The 26,443-nt window shown below is 45.3% G+C and overlaps 1 protein-coding gene across 1 annotated transcript in view; it reads left to right on the top strand.

Moving 5' to 3' along the window:
* FHIP1A (FHF complex subunit HOOK interacting protein 1A) overlaps positions 1-26,443 on the top strand; it is a 327,619-nt gene that overhangs the window by 292,897 nt on the left and 8,279 nt on the right. The window contains exons 10-12 of the mRNA XM_040418540.1: positions 12-1,025; positions 4,785-4,963; positions 14,038-14,176. Coding sequence (XP_040274474.1) covers positions 12-1,025; positions 4,785-4,963; positions 14,038-14,176 — 1,332 coding nt within the window. The remainder of the gene's footprint in view (positions 1-11; positions 1,026-4,784; positions 4,964-14,037; positions 14,177-26,443) is intronic.

Here is a 26,443-nt window from a genome sequence, read left to right on the forward strand (position 1 = left end):
ATATTTTACAGACTCTAGTGAAGCTAATTTATCATTGAGTTCATATGAAGCAGAATCCATATTTCCTGAGGAGTATATGGAATCTGTTGATGCAAGCTACCTTAAGTACCTTTGTGAAGCTGAAGAAAGTATCCTTAGATGTGCAGAGGACTGTAAAGTCTGGTCAGCCCCATACGATGGGGAAAACCCAGACCCTGAAACTTCTTTTCAAGCTCTACTAGAAAACAGTTTTCGAAGAGAAGACTTTCCTACCTTCAGAGGTGGAAGAAGAAAGCAATTAGGTTCATTCTATTCTGAGAATCCTTCTTTTGGAGGAAAACTGCAAGATGACCTGGAATGGGATGATAGTTATGACACAGGGATATCTCCAGACTCAGGAACTAGTTCACCACAACCACCTCAGGATTCGGTGTTACCCCCAGAACCCCCGAAACATATTCAAGAGATGAAAAAGAATGCAATAATGTTCATTAAAGGCACATACAATGAAGAAGATGACTTTGATAATGATGCAATGGTTTACATGCTATGTGCTGAAAAGGACTCTGTTGAAACACAAGGGGAGAAAAATGAGGATGGTTCAAATAAAAACCCACCAACTAACGTGCATCAAAATGAGCAGCATTTTCAGGCTCAGGAAGTTAGCAATACAGATAGGAATAACAGGAAAAACTCAAGTCTCAATGACAATGTAGTAAAGAAACAAACTACACACAGCCGTACGGATAATCCAAAGTTGAGGCTTGAATTCTCTTGTGAGGAAGACTCTAGTAGGAATCCAATAAGTCCAGACAGTGAAGAATTCATAGCTCGCTGTGATGAAATCATAAATGGGTTGAACACTAGACCAGAGGACATACCCAGTGCCCCAGCTCCTGAAACTGTTTCTCTTAATGATGAGGATGAATTTGAAAAGTATTCTCTAGGTACACCAACTGTAGAAAGCATACCATCACCCTCTGGGCCAAAGGATGTTACAGTGTACTCAAATTACTCTTCCAGGACCCAAGCAGCTCCATTTACAGGTATGCACTTAAATCTGTAGAGTTGGAATAGAAAGTGCGCTACACACAATGGTTTCTGTATTCAGCTACATTTTATATTTTTTCATAACACCCACATAGATAAGTGGGCACTTTGATGTACAGACTTTGGATATCCTGTTGGCACAGCACAGACTGTGTAAGGATGTCACTGAAAGGTAGAGTAGTACTTAGTGTAGCATTTAGTCAGTGCAGTCTACAGTCATATAAGCTTCATTTAGTACATATCACCTTACATGAAATACCACAAATAAAAAACACTTATAGTGTTATACAGAGGCGGCTCTAGACTTTGTGAGGCCTTAGGCGAAACTCGAACATGAGGCCCCCACAAAGATTGTTGGGATGCTCGTGATCTCCTGTACGGCCCCCTCCTCAATCCTCAAGAAATAAGCTGTGTCAACCACCGCACGGAGCGGTGGTGTGGTCAACACTCCCTCCTCCATGTATCTCTATGGAGGACTCGGAGATACACAAGTGTTGTATCTGCGGCTCTCCCATAGATACATGGAGAGGGAGTGTTGACCACCGCTCTGGGCACAAGGAGATCCGGAGTACCATACAGGAGATCGTGGGGGATCCCAACGGCCAGACCCCCCTGATCAGACACTTGTCTCCTATCCTTTGGATAGGGGATTTATTTTCCTATCCCGGAGTACCCCTTTAATATGCAGTGACATCACAGTAAAGGGTTAATATGCACAGTGACAACACAGTACTGGGCTTATATTCACAGTGCATATTAACACTTTGTATTAACCCTGGCCCAGTTCTCTAAATCGACCCTCCCCCCACACACTGCATTGGACTGTACTTGCTATACAGCAGCACATACCGGTCACATCCAGGGCCTCCAGGTGACGTCTCCTCGGATGTAGATCTTCTCTGTCATCATCTTCTCCATTCGGTCCTGGACACTTCTCTCAGCCGCCTCGTCTCTGCAGAGTGTGACACACGGACATCTTAGCTTCCTCACATTTATATCATCATCCCCCAACCTGGAGCCCCCACAGTGTTATCCTGCTGCTCGCTGTGCCCCCAAATACTATCCTGAAGAAATATTAGTGCCCCCCATAGTAATAGTACTCCTCATAGTCCCACCAATAGTAATTCCCTTCTAGAATGCTCTCATTAGTAATACTGTCCCCCACATTGCCCCATTAAGTAAATTGCCCCCACACTGCCCACATTAAGTGATTTTCCCCCCACACTGCCCCCATTAAGTAATTTGTCCCCCCACACTGCCCCCATTAAGTAATTTGTCCCCCCACACTGCCCCCATTAAGTAATTTGCCCCCCCACACTGCCCCATTAAGTAATTTGTCACCCCACACTGCCCCCATTAAGTAATTTGTCACCCCACACTGCCCCCATTAAGTAATTTGCCCCCCACAATGCCCCCATTAAGTAATTTGCCCCCCACACTGCCCCCATTAAGTAATTTGTCACCCCACACTGCCCCCATTAAGTAATTTGTCACCCCACACTGCCCCCATTAAATAATTTGCCCCCCCACACTGCCCCCATTAAGTAATTTGTCCCCCCACAGTGCCCCATTAAGAAATTTGCCCCCACACTGCCCCATTAAGAAATTTGCCCCCCACACTGCCCCCATTAAGAAATTTGCCCCCCACACTGCCCCATTAAGAAATTTGCCCCCCACACTGCCCCATTAAGAAATTTGTCCCCCCACACTGCCCCATTAAGAAATTTGTCCCCCCACACTGCCCCCATTAAGTAATTTGCCCCCCCACACTGCCCCCATTAAGTAATTTGCCCTCCACACTGCCCCATTAAATAATTTGCCCCCCCACACTGCCCCCATTAAGTAATTTGTCCCCCCACACTGCCCCCATTAAGTAATTTGCCCCCCCACACTGCCCCATTAAGTAATTTGTCACCCCACACTGCCCCCATTAAGTAATTTGCCCCCCACACTGCCCCCATTAAGTAATTTGCCCCCCACACTGCCCCCATTAAGTAATTTGTCACCCCACACTGCCCCCATTAAATAATTTGCCCCCCCACACTGCCCCATTAAGTAATTTGTCCCCCCACACTGCCCCATTAAGTAATTTGTCCCCCCACACTGCCCCATTAAGAAATTTGTCCCCCCACACTGCCCCATTAAGTAATTTGCCCCCCACACTGCCCCCATTAAGTAATTTGTCACCCCACACTGCCCCTATTAAGAAATTTGTCCCCCCACACTGCCCCCATTAAGTAATTTGCCCACCACACTGCCCCCATTAAGTAATTTGCCCCCCACACTGCCCCCATTAAGTAATTTGTCACCCCACACTGCCCCCATTAAGAAATTTGCCCCCCACACTGCCCCCATTAAGAAATTTGCCCCCCACACTGCCCCATTGAGAAATTTGTCCGCCCACACTGCCCCCATTAAGAAATTTGCCCCCCACACTGCCACATTAAGAAATTTGTCCCCCCACACTGCCCCATTAAGAAATTTGTCCCCCCACACTGCCCCCATTAAGAAATTTGTCCCCCCACACTGCCCCCATTAAGAAATTTGTCCCCCCACACTGCCCCCCATTAAGTAATTTGTCCCCCCACACTGCCCCCATTAAGTAATTTGTCCCCCCACACTGCCTCACAAATTTGTCCCCCACACACTGCTTCATATTATGAAATTCCCCCCCCACCTTGTACTTGTCCGCTGATCTGCTAGGCTGCTGCGCTTCGCGGGCATGAGTTCAACTTCAGTCACTTGACAGCGCAACCCCATCCTGTGGCGCGTAATCCTGCGAGACCTGTGACCTCCCGCCGGTCTCGCGAGATTACGCACGTAACGCACCGCACGACTGGGTTGCGCTGTCAAGTGACTGAATTCATGACCGCGCAGCGCAGCAGCCTAACAGATTAGTGGACAGACAAGTACAAGGGGCGTGGGGAATAGCATTCGGGGCCTGGAATGTTTTGACCTAAGGACGCTCCCACCCGACACTGCCGCAAGTACTTGTGGCGGTGTCGGGTGGGAGCCAGAGCGAGGCCCCCACCAGCGCGAGGCCTTAGGCGGTGGCCTAAGTGGCCTAATGGAAGAGCCGCCTCTGGTGTTATATTTTCTACCCTTTTCCCTTTTAACAAATTGTGAAAATTCTATTCAATTGTTTCCCAGTTATATTTTTATGAGAATTCCTGGAGATAAGAAGCATGGCTACAGTTATGGCATGTAATTTTCAGGAATGAGGAGTTCGTTGATAATTGCCTGCACAGTCAGTCCATGCAAAGCGGCCTTAACGGAAGCTGGTATCCTGCTATTGCTGAAATCTGCCTAGATATAGGATACTTTGTCAGCTCCCTATCTCCACCTACGTAGTTACTCTAAGGTCTGTCTGTAGCTAATCAGTGTAGACCTTGCTGTTCACTCCAACAACTTCTGCGCATTTGTGAAGTCTTTTGACGTGGCTATCTGCTTAGCTTTCATGTAATCATGGTCTATAAGTGTATTACAGATAGGTGTGTTCAAAGTACATATCCTGCATCAGGGGTCAGCAACCTTCAGCACTTTAGCTATGGTGAAACTACAACTCCCAGCATACTCCATTCACTTCTATAAGAGTTCTGAGAACAGCCAAGTAAGAGTGCATGCTGGGAGTTGTAGTGGTTGCTGATCCCTGCCTTACATTAATAGTGCCTGTAGCTATCCAAATATTATTTATTGTCTGTTTTATGTATACTGTATGTTTATTAAGACGTTTACATTTAACATTTTTCCCTCAGGACCATTCATCAGTGTTGTTTTGTCAAAATTAGAGAACATGCTTGACAACTCCTTGCATGTCAACTTGTTGCTGCTTGGGATCATCACACAGCTTGCCAGCTACCCTCAGCCTCTCATTCGATCGTTCCTACTCAACACAAACATGGTCTTCCAGCCCAGTGTACGCTCTCTCTACCAGGTACAGTAAAACCACATAGCAGATGTCTCGCACACAGTTTCAAATATAGATATGACAAGTTAGTGTCCCTAGTGAAGGACCAACCACTTACAGAATGCTAATGTGCCAAGACAGTCCCAACATTATTTGTGAGAGGGGTATGGGATTTTCTACATCAAACTTGAAAGACAGTTGAACTAAGTTTATTTCTCACAATCTACAGAGTAGAAATGTCTCAGTAGCTTTATACGACAGACGTATTGAGAATATTTATCTTAAAAGGACACAGTCACCTCTGTAATTGGTTTCAAACTAAGCATACCACCATGTAGGGTAAATGCCCTAAAACTTAACCATACCTTTCTTGTGAAAGTCCTCTAATCCTGAGAAATCAGGGCCACTCCGCTTGGAGCACCAGTACTCCAACAGTACCCCTGCCAAGTGCCCCCTGCCCCGTTTGATAGTTCCTGAACTGTTTCAGAACTGGTAGCGATGAAGCAGTGAAGTTAGGTGCATTGAACGGAGCAACTGAAAACCTTATCTGCACAAAAATAAGTATTTATCAAGATCAGAGGACCATATTTTAACAAAAAAGGTACAGTTATGTTTACAGGGCACCTACATTAGCGGTAGGATTTTGGTAGTGACAGACTCCCTTTAAACCTAAAATGAATGCATACAGCTTTATGGTGGCCAAATACATAAGTGCAAAGTAGATCGTCAATTTCGGCAGGACCTGCTGATTATCTTATGTGTATGGGGCATGCAGACTGTCCCCCATTATATGATGTCAAGGGGAAGTATGATCGAGCATGTTGAGTTTCAAAATGCTTGATCCTTTTGAGATATAAACTGCCGCCGGGGTGTCTGGATATAGCTTATTGCCCTCTTCTCATTGAGAACATATGCATGCTTGGCTGAACTGAGGATACATATGTATGAGAGACTTGAGAGAAACAAACTAGCCTTTGATCGACAGTGATTGAAAGTGTATGGCCACCTTTAGATGGGGAGGACAACAACCTCTATATTCTGGGTTTAAATCCATGGCTTTTATAAGGTAGAGGCATGGGTTTCAATCCGGTGCATTAAATTAAGCTGTAAGAGAAATATGGCAGTCTGTTGTCCCTGTCTGACAAAAAATACCACAAATATTTCTTTATGAAGACGTAATTCCAGCCATTGTTTACTCACATTACAATGTACTGTTGCTTTTGGCCCCCTATACATCTATTCTACCCTGATCAATACCCAGTGGCGAAGAACATCAGTGGGCCATTAGGGCTTTTCCTTTGTAATTTTCACATAGATTTCAACCAGCATAAAGAGTAGTGCTGTCTCCGTCTTTGATGTGACTTGCATTGTTGATATCATAAAATACCAGACGTACTGATAAATTACTAAAAAGCAGCAACCACATTTGTGAGAACTGAAAGTATAGGTTGTTTTTTTTTATCTAGAAAAATTGAATTATAGTGACAGATGCACTTAAATGGCTATTCTGAAGCTTGATGGCAGAGGAAGAGAAAAATATGATAACAAAAATAATCTGAGTACAGTCAAGGTTTGTCACATCTCTGTTAAATGCATATTCCTTTTCTACTTCTCCACCGCGTTCTTTCTATTCTGTTGATAGACATCTAGAACACATCGACACCAAAACACTTCTATTTATTTCATGATGGACACTAAGGGAACAGAGGAAAAATAAGTAAACCTCAGCCGCACAAAGCTTTGAATCTCTTGACATGACTTTCTAAACACTCTTGAATGGATCGCAGTCCCTTAAGCACAGGGCAGTCTAGTAAATGATATTTCTGCTTAAAGTGAACCTGTCACCGTGCAGTGTAATCTGCCCAAAGCAAAAGGAGCTGAGCAGATTAATATATAGTTTTGTAGGAAAGATTCTGTATAACTTGTTTTTCATTCATTTGAATTCCTGCTCATTCTGGGCTTTGAAGTCCAGTAGACAGTCCTATCAGTGATTGACGGCTATCTCTGTATACACAGTCATAGAGGGAAGGTTGTCAATGACTGATAGGACCGCCTCCTTGACCTCAAAGCCCAAAACCAAGCAGGAATTTAAGCGAAATAGATTTATTCTGAATATTTTCCCACAAAACCATCTGCTTATCTTCTTTTGCTCTATAACGTTTGTGGCGAAACCTCTCCACTGGGTTTTGGAGGGGCCTGGCCGCTGGCCTCTTGCCTCAGGATTATGGCCCATACTAACTTTTAAACCCCTGAACCTATTCAAGTGGATTTTGGATAGGTTTGTCCCCAGGTTATACTGGTTAAATTGATGTAAGTTATATGTATGGACAATGTAAACTCACAAAGTTGTAACAATTTATAATAAGTATAGCTTGTCAGCTTGGGAGATAGTTGAGTGGATAGACAGAGGGGAGGAATAAGCTGGGTGTGTTTTTTTTGTCCCATTGTGTGTTTAAATGGTGATGTCTGTCCTGTTGTTCTCACATGTGTATTGGCGATTTCCCTTTGTCCTGAGAGATAATTGGATTGCTCCTCGGTTGTCTCCAGGACAGAGAGGAGGAAACCATGATGCATTGTGGGGATGTGTTGTGTCTGTATCCTGAATTGCTACATATCTGTCCTGTGTGGCAGTCTTTCTTCTGGTCCCCTAGGGGCGTGTACACCAGATGGGCTTGGTTGCTGTACTTACATTATATGTGTTGTAACATATTGATTGGTTGGATTTCAAAACCCTGTGGGCGGACCTGTATTTGCAACAACTGTAATAAAAACCAGGCTGGGTGTCCCAGCACCTCAGACCACTGCTTGACCCTCAACACGGAGTCTTGTCTCGTTATTGGGGGGGATCCGCTGTATGCTGTTGGAGACTGATTGCCAGGAGTGTAAACTGATTCCTGTTCGTCTGCTAGCAGCTATTCGTGAGGTTCCAGTTTGGAGTGCTATTTTGTATCCAGTTCGGGAGTTTGGTGTTCTGCAGTAGCTGTGCCTGTCTCTCAGAAAGGGGCATAGCGCCTAAACGGATTATAACCCCTTGTCTGCTGAAACGGTCCGTTACATTGGTGGCAAGCAGCGGGATCGTTCCTACAGCCAGAAGGACAGCTACAGGAGACACCATTTCTTTGGATTTTACAACTTAAGGGCAACGCATGTCTCAGTACAGCGACCCTAAAAGCACCAGGATGGAACCAGCAGTGGAGTACAGATACTCTGTTGAGGAATTTGACCGTATGATGTGGTTGCGGCTGAACTTCTTCGGACCCAATCCAGCTGAGAAATCCGTGAAGTTCGTGAGGAGTCTAGTGTTCAAGACCCTACTATACCGGGCAGAAGGTGACGGTCAGCTGCCACGTTGGGTGGACCTCCATCGGAAGTTACAGTTGCGGGACAGAGAGAGCTCAGTCTCCTCTCCCCAGCGGCAGAGTGTCCAGCAGGGAATTGGGAGCCCAGTCTCCATTCCCCAGCGGCAGTGTGAATTGCAGGGAATTGGGAGCCCAGTCTCCATTCCCCAGCGGCAGGCTGAGTTACAGGGGGCAGAGGTAGTTGTTCCTGCCCCCCAGCAGCAGAGTGATATACCGGGAAGGCAGTGTGAAGTGCAGGGAGAGGACAGCAGCGTCCTCCCTCCCCAGCGGCAGGCTGAGTTACAGGGGGCAGAGGTAGTTGTTCCTGCCCCCCAGCAGCAGGGTGATATGCCGGGAAGGCAGTGTGAAATGCAGGGAGAGGAGAGCAGCGTCCTCCCTCCCCAGCGGCAGGCTGAGTTACAGGGGGCAGAGGTAGTTGTTCCTGCCCCCCAGCAGCAGCATGTTTTTTTGGGAATTGGGAGCCCAGTCTCCATTCCCCAGCGGCCGAGTGATGTACAGGGAATTGAGAGCCCAGTCTCCATTCCCCAGCGGCCGTGTGATTTATTGGGAATTGGGAGCCCAGTCTCCATTCCCCAGCGGCAGGCGGAGTTACAGGGGGCAGAGACAGTCGGTCCTGTCCCCCAGCGGCAGAGTGTCCAGCAGGGAATAGAGAGCCCAGTCTCCTTTCCCCAGCAGCAGGACACTGTATTGGGAGCGGAGACGGTCGGTCGCCCTCCCCAGCGGCTGGAAGTATGTATGGGAGAGGAGCTCGTTACCCCCTCTCCCCAGTAGCAGCTTAACGCACCAGGGGGAGACAGTAAGCCCCACAACAGTGCAGATGGGACCGTGGTCTCTGCACTTACAGCACAGGGGGTAGAGACAGTCGGTCTCCCCCTCCAACAACCAGGCTCCAACCAGGCTTCTTCCATGGTAACGCTGGCACCAGGGCAGAGTACCACTGATACCTGCCCACAAAGCAACCTCCACTCCAAGCCAGGGAGCAACACAGAGACCGGGAGTACCAGCTACCAACACAACCTTGGTGGACTCACTGGACAGAGACAGGCTACCAAATTCAACAGGTCCAGTATTGGGTTGTGGGTGGACTGCCAGACTAACTCAGGTACTGACCGTGAGGTCAGGTACCTGGTTAGTCTTCCCTGGGAGGGGGAGATGTGTGGCGAAACCAACCTCGCCACTGGTTTTTGGAGGGGCCTGGCTGCTGGTTTTTGGAGGGGCCTGGTTTTTGGAGGGGCCTGGATTGCTCCTCGGTTGTCTCCAGGACAGAGAGGAGGAAACCATGATGCATTGTGGGGATGTGTTGTGTCTGTATCCTGAATTGCTACATATCTGTCCTGTGTGGCAGTCTTCCTTCTGGTCCCCTAGGGGCGTGTACACCAGATGGGCTTGGTTGCTGTACTTACATTATATGTGTTGTAACATATTGATTGGTTGGATTTCAAAACCCTGTGGGCGGACCTGTATTTGCAACAACTGTAATAAAAACCAGGCTGGGTGTCCCAGCACCTCAGACCACTGCTTGACTCTCAACACGGAGCCTTGTCTCGTTATTGGGGGGATCCACTGTCTGCTGTTAGAGACTGATTGCCAGGAGTGTAAGCTGATTCCTGTTCGTCTGCTAGCAGCTATTCGTGAGGTTCCAGTTTGGAGTGCTATTTTGTATCCAGTTCGGGAGTTTGGTGTTCTGCAGTAGCTGTGCCTGTCTCTCAGAAAGGGGCCTATCGCCTAAACGGATTTTAACTCCTTGTCTACTGAAACGGTCCGTTACAACGTTACTTACGTTTCAGATGCCATGTTCAATGTGACAGGTTCTCTTTACATTTTGTAAATATACAGTATATATATCAGCTAGGAGTTCATAATTATTATATAACCACTCATTTCGACTGCCTATTTATTAACAGTGTTACAAGTTTTCATTTGAGAATCTGAATCATTACATAAGCCATTTAGTTACATTCATCAACCTATTTAATAGTCTACATGCACACTAACTGGGAAAATTGCCTTTTTTTTTTTAATAGCCAGTAAATAGCGACTGTCAAAAAATAGAACATCTTATTTTTCCCCTTTTTTAATAATCACATAGACCCCATTGAAATCAATGGAATTTTTTTTTTAACAGCCATTAAAAACAGATACACTGTCAAAAAAGGGACTTTCAGGGGTTAAAATAAGAAACTCCTCTCATCCACTTGTATGTGAGGGAACACTTGCTCCGCACTGGAGGCAGCAGGACCTGCACTCCCAGCAACAGGTCCTGGTACCACCAGTGCTGAGCGAGTGTCCCATCAAGTGCAAGTGGATGAGGTATTCAATTTTTTTTTATGTCGAACACTAGCAGGTCTGAGGGGAAGGTGGAGGCATGATATACAGGTGAAACTCGAAAAATTAGAATATCGTGCAAAGTTAATTTATATCAATAATGCAACTTAAAGAGGACCTTTCACCTATTCTTACTCTATGAACTAAGTATACAGCCATGTGGAGCGGCGCCCGGGGATCTCACTGCACTTACTATTATCCCCAGGCGCCGCTCCGTTCTCCTGCTATGCCCTCCGGTATCTCCGTTCCCTAAGTTATGGTAGGCGGAGTCTGCCCTAGCGCTGGCCAATCGCATTGCAGAGCTCACAGCCTGGGAGAAAATAACCTCACAGGCTGTGAGCTCTGCGCTGCGATTGGCCAGCGCTAGGGCAGACTCCGCCTACCATAACTTAGGGACTGGTATCTCCGCCTACTATAACTTAGGGAACGGAGATACCGGAGGGCATAGCGGCAGAACGGAGCGGCGCCCGGGGATAATAGTAAGTGCAGTGAGATCCCCGGGCGCCGCTCCACATGGCTGTATACTTAGTTCATAGGGTAAGAATAGGTGAAAGGTCCTCTTTAAAAGGTGAAACTAACATATGCGATAGACTCATTACATGCAAAGTGAGATATTTCAAGCCTTTATTTGTTATAATTTGGATGATTATGGCTTACAGCTTATGAAACCCCAAAGTCACAATTTTGAGGTACCCTTTGCTCAGGGGAAATGGATTAATTAGCGGACTAGAGGGTGACACTTTGAGCCTAGAATATTGAACCTTTTCACAAAATTCTAATTTTAAGCTGCATTAATGCAATTCCTTTTAATTAGCATTACTGAAATAAATTTACTTTTGCACGATATTCTAATTTTTCGAGTTTCACTTGTATATGGGGACACAACCAGGGGCCATATAAAAAATGAGGGGGGCATGCCAAAAATTGTGGGAGTTGAGAATTAACCTGATTGTCTGGGGTAACACATTCTAGAGAATTTGTGTTGTTTCAGAAGTCTTGGAGATGGAGGAATTTACGGGTAGGGTGGTAGACAAAAATTAGGAAGGAGATGAAGGGAGGTTCAGCACTGTGGAGAGCTTTGTGGATCAGAATGAGAAGTTTAAATTGAATCCTGTACTGTATGGGCAACCAGTCCAATGACTGGCACACGTTGGAGGCATCGACTAGTGGTTACACAGATAGATGAGACTGGCTGCTGCATTCAGGATAGACTGGAGAGGAGAAAGTTTAGTAAGGGGAAGATCAATTAGTAATGAGTTACATTAATCAAGATTGGAATCGATCAGGGCAACAATGAGTTTTTGTAGTTTCCACAGGGCAGTTTATAAAGATGTTTTTGAGATACAGGTGTCATGCGTGGGCAAGTTATTGAATATAGGGGTGAAGGAAAGATTAGCGTTAAATATAACTCCAAGACAACGTGCTGCCTAGGAGTTATGGTAGTGCCACACACACTAAGATTATGTTTAGGCAGGTTAGAAGGTTAGTAGATGAAAAAATACAAGGATTTCAGTTTTTAAAAGATTCCATTTCAGATAGAGGGGGCATGATGTTATAGACAGCTGCCGAACAGTCAGTGGTGTTGTATATAATCGGGTGTCATAAGCATACAGATGGTATTAAAAAAAACTAATCTACTGAGTCTGCCTGATAAGAGCTAACTAGAGAAAAAAGAAGACCTAAGACTGAACCCTAAGGAACCCCAACAGCAAAAGGAAAAGGAGAAATAGAGCCAGTGAACAATACACTTAAAGAGAGATAGGATGAAAGCCAAGAAAGATTAGTGTCTTGAAGGCCAACAGAGTAAAGCATGGAGTTGGCAGGCTACAGTGTGAAATACCACAGAAAGCCCCACAAGAATAAATAGAGAGTAGTCGCCACTGCATTTACCTGTCAAGAGATCATTTAAGACTTTGGTAAGGGCAGCTTCTGTATAAGTCATAGAAAGTTAGTAAAAATGTATTCACATCACTGAATGCAATGCTGTATAATAGAGCAGTTGAGCCAAGAATTATGGAAAATTATAAATGAAGCTATACAGACCAGTTTAATTCCTCACTGCCTCCAGTGCCACCACTCTAGTCCTCCTAGCTGGGCTCTGTTTTCTTGGCTGCAGCAATGACATGCCTGTATACTCCATTTGACTGCTGCAGCAAATCCCTGGACTCAATGGTGTTGTGCCGTATACCGCTGATGCCAGTAACCACATCACTGCCGCCAAATAAACCAAGCCCCGCAGGGATGACCGATGGAAGCAGTGGTGAGCATTGCTTCTTTATCATTTTTGGCTCATTTTTAATAACCCATTTAACTGACAGGGAAAGGTTCAACTATCAGTGTGCACGTGTGATAAAGTCTAACATTGGTCATCAGGCAGTGAAATTGTTGATGTATACACATTGGGAGGAATTTATTTCCCCCCCCCATGGCACTTTTCTGGATGAAAAAAGTTGCAAACCCCAATTCAAGAAAATTTGCTATGCCGCCCTTGCCATTTTCCCTAAAGGGGGAGTGGTGAGGCCAAAGGGCCCCGGCAGATTTATGCCAGTTTTCTGGTTTAAATGGAGACAAATTTACAGCAGCTCAGAGCTTCTGTAGATTTCTGTTTAGGTGCACTGCCTGCCAGAAGATTCGCCATATTTATGACGAGGCCTAAGCTTTGCCATTAATTAGACGCATGCCCAGCAGTGCAGGGGATATCATAGACTGTTGGAAAATGCTGGTCTATGATAAATCCCCCTCATTTTCTGCAAATAAAAGTCATTACATTGCACTCATAGCAGTTTAGGAGTGAAGGCCACAATACTGTATATATATAAAGATATACTTAAAGTGTTAGCTGACATTTGTAGTGGCCTCTGGCATTCATGATGCTATAAAATTTCATGATAGCTATTGTATTAAATAAAATTCGTGGCTGCAGTATCATTGACATATTGCCACGTCATGGTTGTCTGCATAGCGTTCATCATGGCTGACATATCGAAAGTATACTCTTCCAGTTTTGCCATTTTCCTACAGACTTTCTAGTGATTTCTGAATAAGAAATAAATCATATCAGGTATTATTGTAAATGGTAAAAATCCCCCAACGTGCCTGGCATTATGCCCTCAACTTAGGTTTGCTAAGGTTTTTAGCTGAGGCAGTAGAGCTGAATTCCAATGATTATTTAGTCTCAGGGCTCAGGATGTCAAGTAGGCTGCCAGTTATATTAGCGACTTCATCATGACACAGACACTTGCTTCCTCAGCTGCTCCGGGCTCAGTCTCTTCTGGGACTTTGGCGGCTATTTGTTGTGAAATGGCTCATTCATCAACTCATGAAATCAACTCAACCCCATTTCTAAACATCTGAGGAGAAAAGTAATTTCGGCAAAGAAAACCATAAATGACATACATTTTCCCTCTTCATTTGCAGGTTCTGGCCTCTGTCAAACATAAAATTGAACAATTTGCTTCTGTAGAGAAAAATTTTCCCGTGCTACTGGCTGAAGCTCAACAATATCTGCTGGCTCGTGTGAACATGAGCCAGGAATTGACAGATGTGTTAACCAAAGGTATGCGACATAATAGTGGGTGATCATATGTTCACCTGGGGTATGTAATAATAGTATGGGGTCTACCAAATTGTACAGTGCCATGTAAAGTTATGGCACTATACAAATAATAGTACATGGTATGTTATACAGTGCCATCTAGTGGTGGAAATATTCTTTATCTACCATCATAGATTTCAGTATGAAAATACATATATTTTATAATATCACTGTAATGTCTACATGTGGAATTTATAGCCCCCCCCCCCATAAAAGAGGTTGTCTGACTTCAGCAAATTGCATTTGTCATGTAGAGAAAGTTACTACAATGCACTTACTAATGTATTGTGATTGTCCATTGATTCCTTTGCTGGCTTCATTCATTTTTCATCATATTATACACTGCTTGTATCTAGGGGTGATGACCACCCTGCAATCCAGCATCAGTGGCCGTACTTGCACACTATAGGAAAAAGCGCTGGCCTCTCTGATGGCTGGGAACGTGGGAGCTCATATAGCATGCATATGCAGCAGCTCTCATCCCGGGCACCTTGTATCCGCGCTGCAACTGTGGCCGTAACCTCTGGATATGACCAGTGTATAATGCGATGGAAAAATTAAGCCAGCCAGCAAAGGAGACAATATGGAAGGAATTTGCTGAAGTGAGACAACTAGTATTGGGCGAGCATGCTCGGCCAAACACCATTTTCACTCGAGCATCGCGATGCTCGGCACATCGCGGTGTTCGGCCGAACACCACGTGTGCTCGAGCGCGATGCTCGAGTCTCCTCCCCTCACGTTTGTTGGCTGCTATTGTTTAGTGTTGAAAAAGGTGTTAGAGACCCAAAAGTCCTTTTAAGGACTATTGTTTTATCTGGCTGCAATATATATTATTAGAGCAACCTGCGCTAAATTGCGTGCAATTGTTTGGCCGCTGCTGACAGTGACACAACCTTTGCTACATCTGTTGTGTTACATTAGCGCTTTCTAAATGTCTGTGACATTCAGCGCAATTGTTTGGCCACTGGTGACAAAGACATTACATGCGCTACATCTCCTGTATAACGTTTGCGCATCCTAAATATCTGTGACATTCAGTCTAATTTTTTTACTGCTGGTGACAGCGACATTACCTGCGCTACATCTCCTGTATAACGTTTGCGCATCCTAAATATCTGCGACATTCAGTGCAATTTTTTTCGCTGCTGGTGACAGGGACAACACCAGCACTACATCTCCTGTATAACGTTTGCGCATCCCAAATATCTGTGACATTCAGTCTAATTTATTTGCGCATACACTTACAAAACCTGCGCTACTGTACGTGTAACATGCTTGCAAGCATATATACCATTTAATATGCTCAAGGAAAGCAGTAAGGGACGGGGAAGTGGCCGTGCTACTGATGGTGCACACAGAGGCCGTGGCCCTGGGCGCGGTGAAACTGTGCCTGCTGCCAGAGCACAAGAAACACACTCATCCACGATACCTAGCTTCATGTCCCAGTTTGCAGGGCGGCGCAGGACACCACTCTTGTAGTTACACCAGTGAGACCAGGTGGTCGGTTGCAGCAGATAATGCTTCAGTCGGTTAAGCACCACCCTGTCTTCCACAAAGTCCAGTCTCAGTAGTCAAGAGTCTGGTCAACAGAATCCTCACTCTGATCCTCCTTCCTCCCACCATGGAGAGTCTTGGCAAACAATTGATCCCACACTCGGATATTCCGAGGAGCTCTTTTCAGCGTCATTCCTTGATTTGGGCCTCTCGACAAGCCCGCTTGAAGAGGGACATGAGGAGATCTTGTGCACTGATTCCCAAACGCTTGAGCATCCACAGTCAGAAGAAGATGACAGTGGGGAAAGGCAATTAGTGTTTCATGAGGTGGATGATAATTATGAGAGACAGTTGCCAATAAGTCAATGGCAATTAGTGTGTCTAGAGGTTGATGATAAGGGTGAGACACAGTTGTCAATAAGTGAGGTTCTTGTTAGGTCAACAAGTCAGGAGGATGACCAGAGTGAGGAAGTGGAAGAGGAGGTGGTGGACGATGAAATCACTGACCCAACCTGGGAAGGTGGCAAGCCAAGCGAGGACAGCAGTTCAGAGGGGGAAGAGGCAGTGTGGTGGCAAAAGGGAGAAGCGGGCCACACCAAACAGGCTCGCAACTGTTCCCTGGAGCACCCCTTGCGGCAATCTCCCTTGCCAAGGGGTAGGTGTTCCGCAGTCTAGCGTTTTTTTGAGGAAAGTGTGGATGATAAAAAAATTGTCATTTGCAACCTGCGCCATACCAAAATGAGCGGAGGCGTGAACACTTGCAACCTCATCACCACCAGCATGATCATGGCATCAAAGCACCCTAATAGGTGGGCCGAACGCCTAGGTCCACAATCAGTGTCTGCGGGTCACACCACTGCCTCCTCTTCCCCTGTGTTACGTGCTGGCCAATCCCCTGTCCAAGATGCAGGCCCTGATGCCTCCCGCCCTGCACCTGGACCTTCGCAAGCACCATCAGCTAGCACATCCACTTTTGTGTCCCAGCGCAGCATACAGATCTCCATACCCCAGGACTTTAAACGAAAGCGCAAATACCCAGCCACTCACCCACAGACCATAGCACTAAATGCGCACCTTTCCAAATTTATGGCCCTGAAAATGTTGCCATTTAGGCTTGTGGACACTGAGGCTTTCCGCAGCCTGATGGCGGCTATCCCTTGTTACTCAGTCCCCTCAGTTTCCCGGTGTGCCGTCCCCGCCTTACACCAGCATGTGTCCTGTAACATCACCCGTGCCCTGACCAACGCAGTTATTGGGAAGGTCCACTTAACGACTGACACATGGACAAGTGCTTTTGGCCAGGGACGCTACATTTCCCTGACGGCACACTGGGTTACATTGTGGAGGCCGGGAGCGAGTCGTACCCTGGGATGGCACAGGTGCTACCGACGCCAAGGATTGTGGGCCCTACTTCCATCAGGATTTCCGCCACCACCTACATTAGTGGCTGCAACCCCTCCTTCTCCTCCTCCTTCTCCACTTCCACCTATGAATTCTCATCTTGCAGCACAAGTCAGCCATCAGTCAGTAGCTGGAAGCAGTGTAGCACTGCAGTGGGGAAGCAGCCGCGCTGAAACTAATTTGCTTAGGTGACAAACAGCACACCGCCACAGAGCTGTGGCAGTGTATAAGGGACCAGATTGAGCTGTGGCTCTCGCCACTCAACCTACAACCAGTGGCGTACCTACCATATAGGCAGACCACACAGCTGCTATGGGGCCCGTGAGAAAGAGGGGCCCGAAGTGGAGGAGAGGCCCCGCCCCCTAATTGCTCCTGTTTATCTTTCTAAAGCTAAAGGACCTTTGATGATGTCATCAGAGGTCCTGTAAGGGGACTGCACAGTGTAAAGTGTAGTTCCCAGGTTAGAACAGTGTATCCTGCAGAATCTAGCAAAGGAACTGCACCAAAAATGGAGTGGTTCCTAGGTTTCAAAGGTATATCTGCCAGGACCTGTGATGACATCATCACAGGTCCTTCAACCTCTAACAGCAAGTATTAGAAGTTCACAAGCAGCTCTGCATTGATCCATACAGACTGGAATGGAGTGGTAAGAGGAGATCCTCCACTTTTCATCATTTACCCACCCCCCCTCCATGCCCTGTTTTTACTTATTGCTCACTCATGTATAATACTTCAGACAGTTACAGTGACCACTACCTCATGTACCTCCCACACAGTGACCATAATGCATAACTGACCACATATTTCTGTAAACACTGCATCTAAAGTATTATACCTTCTATGTCTCACATCAATACACTGCTCTGTGTGTATATATATATATACACACACACGCACACACACACTGCATATATTACACAGTATTATACATGCAATATGTACAGATATATAGTATATACAGCAGTGTACTGATATGTGAGGTATAATAGATGCAGTGTGTACAGATATATAGTATATACAGCGGTGTACTGATATGTGAGGTACGAGGTGTCAATACACTGCTGTATTTACTATATACCTGTACACACTGCATCTATTATACCTCGTACCTCACATATTACACTACTGTATACACTGCATATATTATACCCCGTACCTCACATATCAGTACACTGCTGTATATACTATATACCTGTACACACTGCATATATTATACCCTGTACCTCACATATCAGAGCACTAGGGAATATACTATATACCTGTACACACTGCATCTATTATACCTCTTTTGTGTGCTGTTTTGTAATCCCAATCCGGCCCTGATGGCATAAATTATAAAACGCAGCAGCAAGAATAGTTCATGGAACAAAAGGAGGGGCTATAAAAGGGGAATGGGGGCCCAATTTAGATTCCTGCTATGGGGCCCAGTGATTTTTATGTACGCCCCTGCCTACAACCAGACATGGTTGCGTCTGATAATGGCCGTAACTTGGTGGTGGCTTTGGATCTCAGCAAGCTCACACACATACCATGCCTATAGAGAAAAATATTGGAAATAATTGTAAAGTACGGACTGGCACTCTGTATGTGTGGGTACAAATATAATACACAATGTATAAAGTGATCACACTGAATTTAATAAATGAACAAATATCAATAAAATGCTAATAAAAACTATTGTGAAAATATCATAAAAACATCAAACAGATACGTGCATGCTAGCACACATTATATTAGATTTGGACAAAGCAAGCAATATGTACGAAAAATGCAAAGAATTCCTTAATAAGTAAATGAAGGTTTCTTCTTAATGGAACTAGTTGAGTCTTTATATTGATTCGATAGTCCGCATAAAGTGCATTCAACAGTGCTATTAGATCGTGTGGTTATGGCTTGTGGCTTGTATGCCAAAACGAAAAAGTCCTGGATATAGTTGCAATTTACTTGCGGTTTAAGTGTCCAGACCCAGTTATTACCGATACTAATAAATCGAGTGCTACTTTGCACTATAATAGCAGTATATATAGGTCTTACCTGCTTCTAGGTGGGTTGAGGTTTAATGTCCCAAAATACGGCATTACATACCCAGTACTGAAACGCTCGCTGTGTCAGCGTCCTCAGTGATCCCTCTGTGCCTTACAACTATTGGGTGTCCAAGCTGGACACATGGCACGAACTGGCGCTCTACGCCTTGGAGGTGCTGGCCTGCCACCAGCGTTTTGTCAGAGCGGGTATTTGTGCTGCTGGGGGCATTACTGATAAGCGCATCCGCCTGTCAACTGAAAATGCTGACAGGTTGACTCTTATAAAAATGAACAAGGCCTGAATTGCCCCTGACTTCTCTACTCCACCAGAGGAAAGCGGCTGAACATAAAGGTACTTTAAATGTGGCATTTATGGTGTATTGAATACACTGTATTCCCATGCTCCCCTTCCACCACTAAAAAGGGTATATGGTTCAATCTTCCTTTTCTCGTCCTCCACCATCATATCAACATGCTTATTAGGCTGCCCTTGCTCCTAATGTTTTAGATGGTCAGCTCAGCAGCAGACCCACACCCCTAATGTTTTAGAGGGTCACCAGCAGGCCCTCGCCCATAATGTTTTAGATGGTCAGATCAGCAGCAGATCCTCACCCCTAATGTTTTAGAGGGTCAGATCAGCAGCAGACCCTCACCCCTAATGTTTTAGAGAGTCACCAGCAGGCTCTTGCCCATAAAGTTTTAGATGGTCAGCTCAGCAGCAGACCCTCACACCTAATGTTTTAAATGGTCAGATCAGCAGCAGGCCCTCGCCCCTAATGTTTTAGAGGGTCACCAGCAGGCCATTGCTCCTAATGTTTTTGAGGGTCACCAGCAGGCCATCAATCATAATTTTTCAAGGGTGTGTATGATGCCCTCCTTTATGTGTAATAAAGGGTGTATTGGAGTGCTGGTTCCTTGTAATTTTTGGCAGCCCTTTCACTTAGTGTATAGGCTTTATGAGTGTAGGAGTCCCACTACCTGAACAATTGTACCACAATGTGAATAAGGCCCTCCTTTATGTGATATACAGGTTGTATCAGAGTGCCTCTTCCTTTTAATATTTGGCAGCACTTGCACTTTATATACAAGTAAATATACAGGAAAGAAAGTGGCGTATTACTCGGACAACATCGTTCCCAGCAGCGTCCTGGGAGTCCAAGAAGCATCCAGACATCCTCCCCATGCTGTTCCAGAACTATTTCAGTGGTGTTTCCATCAATTTATGACCTTTTCCTATGAACCAGACACCCTCCCCTCTTCAGAGCAGGGGGTGCCTGGTTTAATGCTCGGTTTCTCCCATTGACTTCCAGAGCACCCGAGCACTTTTGTGCTTGATCAACACTAGAGACAACCCCTTTAAATAAGGATGATTTTGCGTAGAAAAATACATTACAGGATATGTTAGCATAGCTTATCACATTTACTGGGGTTGACAGAATGAAGCCTTCTCTGTTTGAGTGCAGGTCTGGAGCTACATTTGCATTCAGACAGGCAGGGGCTTCTAGTATTGAAGCTCTTTATTATTCCAGACATCACATGTTGTAGTTATTGCTGCTGTTATTATTATTATGTCATTTTGCTGTGCAGTGATTACCTTCTGCAGTATCTTTCCTTCCCAGACTAGCTCCATATCTTTGACAAATGCCTGGTTTGCAGGTTATAGCTGTCTTGTAACTCTCTGCCAGTTCTCCACACTTCTTGAACTGCAAGATTCCTTGTGCTAGCAATGCATAAGTAATCAGAATATAAATCTTATAGTCCTACAACACTAGGCATATCAGGAGCTCCAGAACTTTCTGACTTTTCTGCTCTTCAGTAGAGCTCTGCATTAAGCCTCATTCACACATCTGTGCTCAAATCCGTAAGCAGGTAGCCAGTGATGCATTCGTGAAGCTGTCCGTGAAGGATCTGTGTTGGGTCCATGTGTCCGTTTTTTGATGTCCGTGTTGCATCCCCGTTTCACTGACACTGAACAGCTGAAAGATAATTTTTAAAGCATCAGTGTTGCATCTGTGGGTTTTCATGGACCCATAGACTATAATGGACGTGATGGATCCGTGAACACGGACAAATTAGAGCATGCATACGTGCTAAAAACACTGACCCACGGACCGTGCTAAAACACTGATATGTGAATACACACATTAAAATGAATGGGGACACGTGCTGTCCGTGGAGAACACGTACAGCACATGTCCGTGGAACACTGACGTGTAAATGAGGCATTACTTGTGTAACCTGTGCACTTTCCTATAAGTCTACTGAAACTTTTGTTAATGTATATACAGTATATTGGTTTTTCTGTCAGACAGAATGGCATTCATATAGTATTTTGTAGCTTTATATATTTTTTTCAGATTAGATTTACATTATCTTGGTATTCATATACTGATGACATGAAAGTGATCTTGTCTTTCTGTTCACATTATAAAGAATTATTCTATGTCCCGTCCGTGACAGAGGCCTAAAGAGCTCCCCATGTTTTGTGTATTCTAACAGAGAAATGCAATATTTAATTGTGGGACAACCCTATTAAGCGGGGGTGCCGCTTCTGGCTATGTATATTCTATGTCATGCTAATGCTACTGATATGCCTGAAACACATTCTCTCTCATTTTCTATATTCACTATCTATGTCTCTGAGATCAAGTCAAAGGATAAATAACTACATTTCTACAGGATTGGTATCAAAATGTTTTTTATTGTCCTTCTTAACCTGTAATGTGTGTGATACGAGTCTGAAAGATATCCTGTGTTTTGTAGACATTGCAAAAATACAGTTTACACTGTGCACATCTTGAAAAAAGATTTACAATAATAAAAAATAAAAATCAATAAAGGTATTTGTATTTTGACATAGAATACACATAGCCAGACGCCCTACCCCAGCTTAATAAGAACAACATCCTATTATATACCCCAACCATGGGATGATTACTTATTCAAGTAATAACTAAGCCTGTGGCAGTCATCATACTAAATACACAACCTAAATAGAAAATGCCAGACCGCTTATACTATATTAAATCCTTTATTACAAAAAAATCACAATTTATTACATAATTAAAAGAAATGGGTGCAGGAGATAAAAAACGACATCACTGGAGGAAACATACAGTGGATACAAGTCCTTATTCATCCAACATGATTATTCACTAAAGTGCATATGCAAAAATTCATAAATGGAAAACAGGAACATAGGACAATTACCCATACTGTGTCTCCTCCAGGATGGCGCCAACTCCTGGGTGTGGAGACCCATGTGACCCCTTAAGCCTACAAAAATGAGGAGAAACCAGTGGACTCATTTAGGCCACCCGGGAGTAGTGTATTCAGTTTCCAAATCCACTTACACTCGAGTTGTCCCAATCTTTTTGTTATATTGCCGCCCCTAATATTTTTCATGACACAATCAATCGCCCGTACTTTCAAATGCACGGCATTGCAGTCGTGAAATGCCTTGAAATGTCTCGCAACCGGTTTTAAATTACACGGTTCTTCTTCACCGATTGCTGCCATTATGTCTCTAACGTGTTCTCGTACTCTCACTTTTAGTTCTCTTGTGGTTAGACCCACGTAAATTTTTGGGCAAGAACATTTCGCGTGATACACGACTGCCGTACTCGTGCATGTGAGACATTGTGTTATTTTAAAGGTTTTCGTATTGGTTGTGTCATCAAAAGAAGTCGCCCTTTCCATGTTTGGACACGGTATACATTTCCCACATGGGACAAAGCCCCACTTGGGTTTTCCTATTCCTGGAAATAGTGGTTGATTTTGTTTTGCAAATAGGCTGCGTACAAGATGGTCTTTCAAATTTTTGGATCGTCTGGCTGTTACCATGGGATATGGTGCTATATATTTTGTCAGGATAGGGTCAGTCAACAATACAGGCCACGATCTTCTCAGGGCATCTTTCATCTCCATCCATCTTCCATGGTATCCTGTGATAAATCGTGTCCTGTTGTCATTGATCCTTTGATCTCCAGAGAACAGCAAATCCTGTCTGGAGCATGTCTTTGCTCTCCTGTAAGCCTTTTTAATTGCACGCTGACTATATCCACGGCTGGTGAATCTCTCCTTCAACAGCTTGTTGTTCAAATATTTCGTCCGTCGAGCATATTCTCCGGGCCCGTAAGTATTGCCCAGTCGGAATTGAATTGATCATCTGTGGAGGATGTGATGAAGATGCATGTAAGTATGAATTCACTGCTGTTGGTTTCCTGAATATATTCGTCACTATACACCCATCAGTGCCTTTTTCCAGCTGCACATGCAAGAATTCAATGGATTCCCTACTATATTTATATGTCAATTTAATGTTCTTACAGTTGTTATTCAATGCCTCAAAAAACTCTCCTAGCTCCTCAGTGCTCCCCTGCCAGATCAGGAATACATTGTCGATGTACCGCACCCAAAAAATGGCGCGGTTCATCGACATGTACCGATCTGACAGGAAGAGGTCCCTCTCCCACAGCCCCAGGAACAAATTTGCGTACGATCTTTCCCAGTTAGATTCCCAGTTAAAAAATCTGGTAGTCAGTCTTCCGTCATACATCAAGGATACGACCGACTTCCTACGGAAGATCGATGGTATCCATCTGGGGGATGATACAATTATGGTAACCTGTGACATTGAGTCACTGTACACTAGCATCAGGCACATGGACGGAATTCAGGCGGTGGATTTCTTTCTTGCACAAGAAAATCTGGATGCCAATAGGAGAGGGTTCCTTTTGGTGCTTTTATCCTTTGTTCTGACGCACAATTTCTTCTCCTTTGGAGGGTCCTTCTACCTGCAGCTCCAGGGCACTGCAATGGGGGCGCCCTGTGCGCCGCCGTACGCAAATTTGTTCCTGGGGCTGTGGGAGAGGGACCTCTTCCTGTCAGATCGGTACATGTCGATGGACCGCGCCATTTTTTGGGCGCGGTACATCGACGATGTATTCCTGATCTGGCAGGGGAGCACTGAGGAGCTAGGAGAGTTTTTTGAGGCATTGAATAACAACTGTAAGAACATTAAATTGACATATAAATATAGTAGGGAATCCATTGAATTCTTGGATGTGCAGCTGGAAAAAGGCACTGATGGGTGTATAGTGACGAATATATTCAGGAAACCAACAGCAGTGAATTCATACTTACATGCATCTTCATCACATCCTCCACAGATGATTAATTCAATTCCGACTGGGCAATATTTACGGGCCCGGAGAATATGCTCGACGGACGAAATATTTGAACAACAAGCTGAAGAGTTAAAGGAGAGATTCACCAGCCGTGGATATAGTCAGCGTGCAATTAAAAAGGCTTACAGGAGAGCAAAGACATGCTCCAGACAGGATTTGCTGTTCTCTGGAGATCAAAGGATCAATGACAACAGGACACGATTTATCACAGGATACCATGGAAGATGGATGGAGATGAAAGATGCCCTGAGAAGATCGTGGCCTGTATTGTTGACTGACCCTATCCTGACAAAATATATAGCACCATATCCCATGGTAACAGCCAGACGATCCAAAAATTTGAAAGACCATCTTGTACGCAGCCTATTTGCAAAACAAAATCAACCACTATTTCCAGGAATAGGAAAACCCAAGTGGGGCTTTGTCCCATGTGGGAAATGTATAGCATGTCCAAACATGGAGAGGGCGACTTGTTTTGATGGCACAACCAATATAAAAACCTTTAAAATAACACAATGTCTCACATGCACGAGTACGGCAGTCGTGTATTACGCGAAATGTTCTTGCCCAAAAATTTACGTGGGTCTAACCACAAGAGAACTAAAAGTGAGAGTACGAGAACATGTTAGAGACATAATGGCAGCAACCGGTGAAGAAGAACCGTGTAATTTAAAACCGGTTGCGAGACATTTCAAGGCATATCATGACTGCATGTCACGGAACCATGAACCAGACGTACAACAAGAGATAAGTGAAAATAAGAAGGCTTTATTGAAAATAAAGCTGTAAAGCAAAAGTCCAAACGGATGGTGAAACCGAGCAGAGTCTTTGCGAAGCCAGAGGTCAGGAACCAGAAGGGTAGTCAGACGAAGCCAGGATCAGGAACCAGCAGGGTAGTCAGACGAAGCCAGGATCAGGAACCAGCAGGGTAGTCAGACGAAGCCAGGATCAGGAACCAGCAGGGTAGTCAGACGAAGCCAGGATCAGGAACCAGAAGCAGCAGCAGTCTTAGAAGCATGTGAACACAAGAGGACCAAGCAAGGAACTGAAGCCACAGACCTCCTATATATATGAGCTAGGCATCCAGCTCCTCCCAGGGGAAGGAGGAGCCGCAGGGTGGAAGGCTACAAGAAACCCAGGATCCAAGATGGCCGCCAGCACATGTCAAACGAAGGAGAGCAGCAAGCAGGTAAGACCATGACAGTACCTCCCCCTCAAGGGCCCCTCCTCCGCGGAGCACAAAACGGTTTCTGAGGGAAGCGTGCGTGGAAGGCTCGGAGCAAGGCAGGAGCATGGACATCTGCGGAGGGAACCCAGGAACGCTCCTCTGGACCATAACCACGCCAATGGACCAAAAACTGCAACCGACCGCGGACCAGGCGTGAGTCCAGGATATTGCTCACCTCATATTCCTCACGATTGCCCACTTGGACCGGACGAGGCCGAGGAACCGAGGAAGTGAAACGATTACACACCAGTGGCTTCAACAGGGAGACATGAAACACGTTGGAGATCCGCATGCCAGGAGGAAGCGCAAGGGCATAGGCTACCGGGTTTACCCTGCGAAGCACTCGGAAGGGACCAACAAAGCGAGGCGCCAGCTTGGGAGTGGGCACTCGAAGGTTGAGGTTGCGGGTGGACAACCATACACGGTCTCCGACCTGGTAGGAAGGAGCAGGCGCTCGTCTGCGATCAGCCTGGAATCTCTGGCGCTGCGCAGAGACCTCAAGGGACTTCTGGATCTGTACCCAAGAAGCACGTAGGACGGAAAGGTGATCCTCCACAGCCGGAATATCCTGGGGAGAGAATACCTCCGGTAACACGGCAGGTTGGAACCCATAATTGGCCATGAAGGGAGACGTCCCAGAGGAAGAGTTCACCGCCGTGTTCCTGGCAAACTCAGCCCAAGGCAGGAGGTCAACCCAATTGTCTTGGTGATTGGAGACATAGCAACGAAGGAATTGCTCCAAGGCCTGATTGGATCGTTCTGCGGCCCCATTGGACTGAGGGTGGTAGGCCGAGGAGAAGGAGAGATGAATCCCCAACTGGGAGCAAAAGGCGCGCCAGAACCTGGACACAAACTGACTCCCCCGATCCGACACAATCTCCTTAGGCAAACC

The sequence above is a fragment of the Bufo bufo genome, chromosome 2 (genome assembly GCF_905171765.1).
Source record: "Bufo bufo chromosome 2, aBufBuf1.1, whole genome shotgun sequence".
Classification (NCBI taxonomy): Eukaryota; Metazoa; Chordata; class Amphibia; order Anura; family Bufonidae; genus Bufo; species Bufo bufo.